Source organism: Notothenia coriiceps, unplaced genomic scaffold, assembly GCF_000735185.1.
Source record: "Notothenia coriiceps isolate Sejong01 unplaced genomic scaffold, NC01 NC01_scaffold00020334, whole genome shotgun sequence".
Taxonomy (NCBI): domain Eukaryota; kingdom Metazoa; phylum Chordata; class Actinopteri; order Perciformes; family Nototheniidae; genus Notothenia; species Notothenia coriiceps.
This window is the reverse complement of record NW_011353035.1, coordinates 1-3,387: the sequence shown is the minus strand read 5'-3', so window position 1 is coordinate 3,387 and position 3,387 is coordinate 1. Positions and strand designations below refer to the sequence as shown.

At 38.1% G+C, this 3,387-nt stretch overlaps 1 protein-coding gene across 1 annotated transcript; it reads right to left on the bottom strand.

Moving 5' to 3' along the window:
• Positions 1-730: 730 nt before the first annotated feature.
• On the bottom strand, positions 731-2,791 carry fam113 (family with sequence similarity 113; the record flags this gene model as incomplete). The annotated part of the gene is made up of 5 exons (XM_010779554.1): positions 731-816; positions 1,241-1,297; positions 1,538-1,784; positions 2,193-2,343; positions 2,536-2,791. Coding segments are annotated over 5 exons (797 nt in total), but the record flags the coding sequence as incomplete, so codon positions are not given.
• Between the last annotated feature and the right edge of the window lie 596 nt (positions 2,792-3,387).

The following is a 3,387-nucleotide window of genomic DNA, read 5'->3' as shown; positions in this document are numbered from 1 at the left end:
CACGACCAATCATTTTAGCCGGCCCGGCTAAAATAACTGGATGGCCTACCTGCCTGTCAGCCTTCCATCTGTGCACAAACTTATCTCGTGGCCTCATTGATGATGTGTTGGAGGAGGGACTCTGTAAGAAAGTCTGAAGGAAGAGGCCTATTTTTTCCGGTTGTGTATTTTCAAATTCTAGCGCACTCGAGCTGGTTTCTCCATTCTTACCTACCCTACCTTTAACTATTTTTAGGGTGCAGCTATATGTTTTATTTATTTCAAAGTGGGCACATTTTAATAATATTTGTTTTTCCTTCAAATGTGCAGAGGACTCCCCAAGTGCTGTGTTTAATTAATTTAAAGTAGGCCTGTGTATTATTTGTAATTCTCCTTATAGGAGTTCTTTGTTTCTTATTAGAGGTTAAAAGTTGTATATAATGTAATAAATAGCCTAATAAATGCAAAAAAACTGTAGTTTTTGTCTGATATAACAATAAATACAACTTTATTAGCTATCAAGCTATGAAATATGTTTTGCGGCTCCAGACAAAAAAATGTTTTGGAAAAAGGAGCAAAATGGCTCTTTTGGTCAAAAAGGTTGCAGACCCCTGCTTTAGAGGAAAGACATGTTCTGCAAACTATCGATTCATTTTTTAAATCAATAAAGGTAAAAAATGTCCCAATTTCCCAAAGTGGTGACTTTATTTTAAACAGTAATTATATCACAAATAAAAGAAACAGGCAATAGTTAGAGATCAAGAATCTTACCCCAAACATTTGAGGTATTCTGGTAGTTGTAAGAGGAACGCTTTGCTCGTTTTGCTCGTTTTACCCCTGAAAAAGCAGCAGCGTTACACACATCAGCAAACAGCATGCAGAATAACTGAAAACAATGACTCAGTTTACAAAATGAACACCAACATGGTGGTCATTTTCTGTGCAATCAGTGTTGCCATCATGTATTCAGGGTCTCTGCAATTTCAGAGAAGCATTATTTATGGACCACTGAATTGTCTTAACTGTTTTAAAATCATTCTACAAATTAGAAATATATAACATAATTCAAAAATACTTTAATGCAGTACATTAAATACAATTTATAAAATAAAAGTAAACTGAAATCCAAATGAATTCTTAATCTTGGAAGATTGTGAGATATTACTTATTTTACACATATTTGCTTGCTCTTTGTTCAAATCAATGAATAGTAATACATCTGATCACACATCATCATCATCATCATCATTTGATATCTTACCTTCAGGTTTGGTAGCATTTTCATTGGTTTGCTGCTGAGCAGTAATCTCAGAAAGTTCTGAAAACAACAAACTCATGTCAACCTAATTCATTAAATAAGGAACTTAAATAAATAACAAAATTACTTTAAAGAAAAAAGGTCATAAAAGCATATTTTAGTGGAGCTGCTCAAAAGATGGCAATGATGTCTGTATTTATCTGAACTACCAGGTAACGCAAAACACCACATCCCATTATTGTAGCCTGTCTTGCCACATCCTGTCTGACAGTAATATTTGAGTGTGATATTCCTCCTCACCAACAGTTTTCAGTGGACAGGGCAGAAGGACGCCCCATGCCTGAGCAAAGTGCTGGAGCAGCAGAGAGGTGATTTTGCGGTGGGCAAGGGTGTTCCAGTGGACGCCGTCCTTCGTGCGATGCTGCAGGGAGAAGCGGAAATGGAAGTGGAGGTCCAACGCATCCATCCCATAGGCGTCAGCCAGAGTCCCGCTGAAGAAGTTGGCATCGATCACATCATAACGTAAGTGGGAGGACTTGTGCTCAATCTGAGGTGAAGGATGGAGAGTTTTAAAATTTGGAAAAACAAAATGAAGAGGAAACATGAGAAACATTTGTGTGAAGTAAAATGTTCCTTGTCAGTTTTTGCCTATTAGACATGATGTTTCTGAATTCATTTAAATGCTGCATTAATTGGTACATTTAATTTTACTGCTGTATATATTAAAAGGTTGTTTATTTTACTTTTTATATTTACCATTTCGTATTTTAATTTACAGCAATGCATTATATTCTATGAAATCATCATTTTTGTAGAGTCCCTGTGGTACTGCAGTAAAAAGTACAAACCCTAACTCTGGGATACAGTCAAGTATTAAATTACTTAAAAAGGGGATAATACACAAGTACAGTACTTGTCTGTACTAGGTTACATTCCGTCACTGGTGATAACCTACCTCCTGTACCAGGAAACCACCGTTGATCCTCTCTCCTAATGGCATGGTGATGTTCCAGATCACCAGCGTTTCCTCTGGCAGAATCCCACGCAGCTCACTAAAGAACGTGTGTAGGTTCTCCTTGTAGGCATCAAGCCAAATGGAATTGTATCTACGTTATTTAAAAACAGATAAAGACAAACCAATGAAGAACAAAGTCACTCTGAACCCTCTCATCATTAGACATTTAATGACATCTTACACCAGGGAACCGATTCAGATGTTTTTTTACACAAAGCATATCCTTTAGTCCAAGTGGGGGAAAAACGTACTACGATTACTACAAACTCCTTCACCCACCCACCTTGAAATATCCCAAACGCAGGAGTTGACAATGAGTACATCTGGTTTCAATCCGTTGCGGAAGTCCTCTAGGATGCTCTTCATGTAGGAAGAGTAGATGCGGGTCACAAAGTAGAAGCGGACCAGGTGGTGATCGGACTGATACTGCCGAACCTCCCTGTACCCCGTTCCATTGTGCATCAGACTCTTACAACCTCCTTCCACCAGGCAGTCCTCTTCAAAGCTCATCTCACCCTGAAGGACAAAGATATACAGGACTGTCTCAGAAAATTAGAATATTGTGATAAAGTTCTTTATTTTCTGTAATGCAATTAAAAAAACAAAAATGTCATACATTCTGGATTCATTACAAATCAACTGAAATATTGCAAGCCTTTTATTATTTTAATATTGCTGATTATGGCATACAGCTTAAGAAAACTCAAAAATCCTATCTCAAAAAATTAGAATAGTTCCTCAGACCAAGTAAAAAAAAAAGATTTATAACAGCAAAACACAATCAAACATTTGAAAATGTCCATTAATGCACTCAGTACTTGGTTGGGAATCCTTTTGCACGGATTACTGCATCAATGCGGCGTGGCATGGAGGCAATCAGCCTGTGGCATTGCTGAGGTGTTATGGATGCCCAGGATGCTTCAATAGCGGCCTTTAGCTCATTAGCATTGTTGGGTCTGGTGTCTTTCAGCTTCTTCTTCACAATACCCCACATATTCTCTATGGGGTTCAGGTCAGGGGAATTTGCAGGCCAATCGAGGACAGTAATGCCATGGTCAGTACACCAGTTACTGGTGGTTTTGGCACTGTGGGCAGGTGCCAGATCATGCTGGAAAATGAATTCCTCATCTCCATA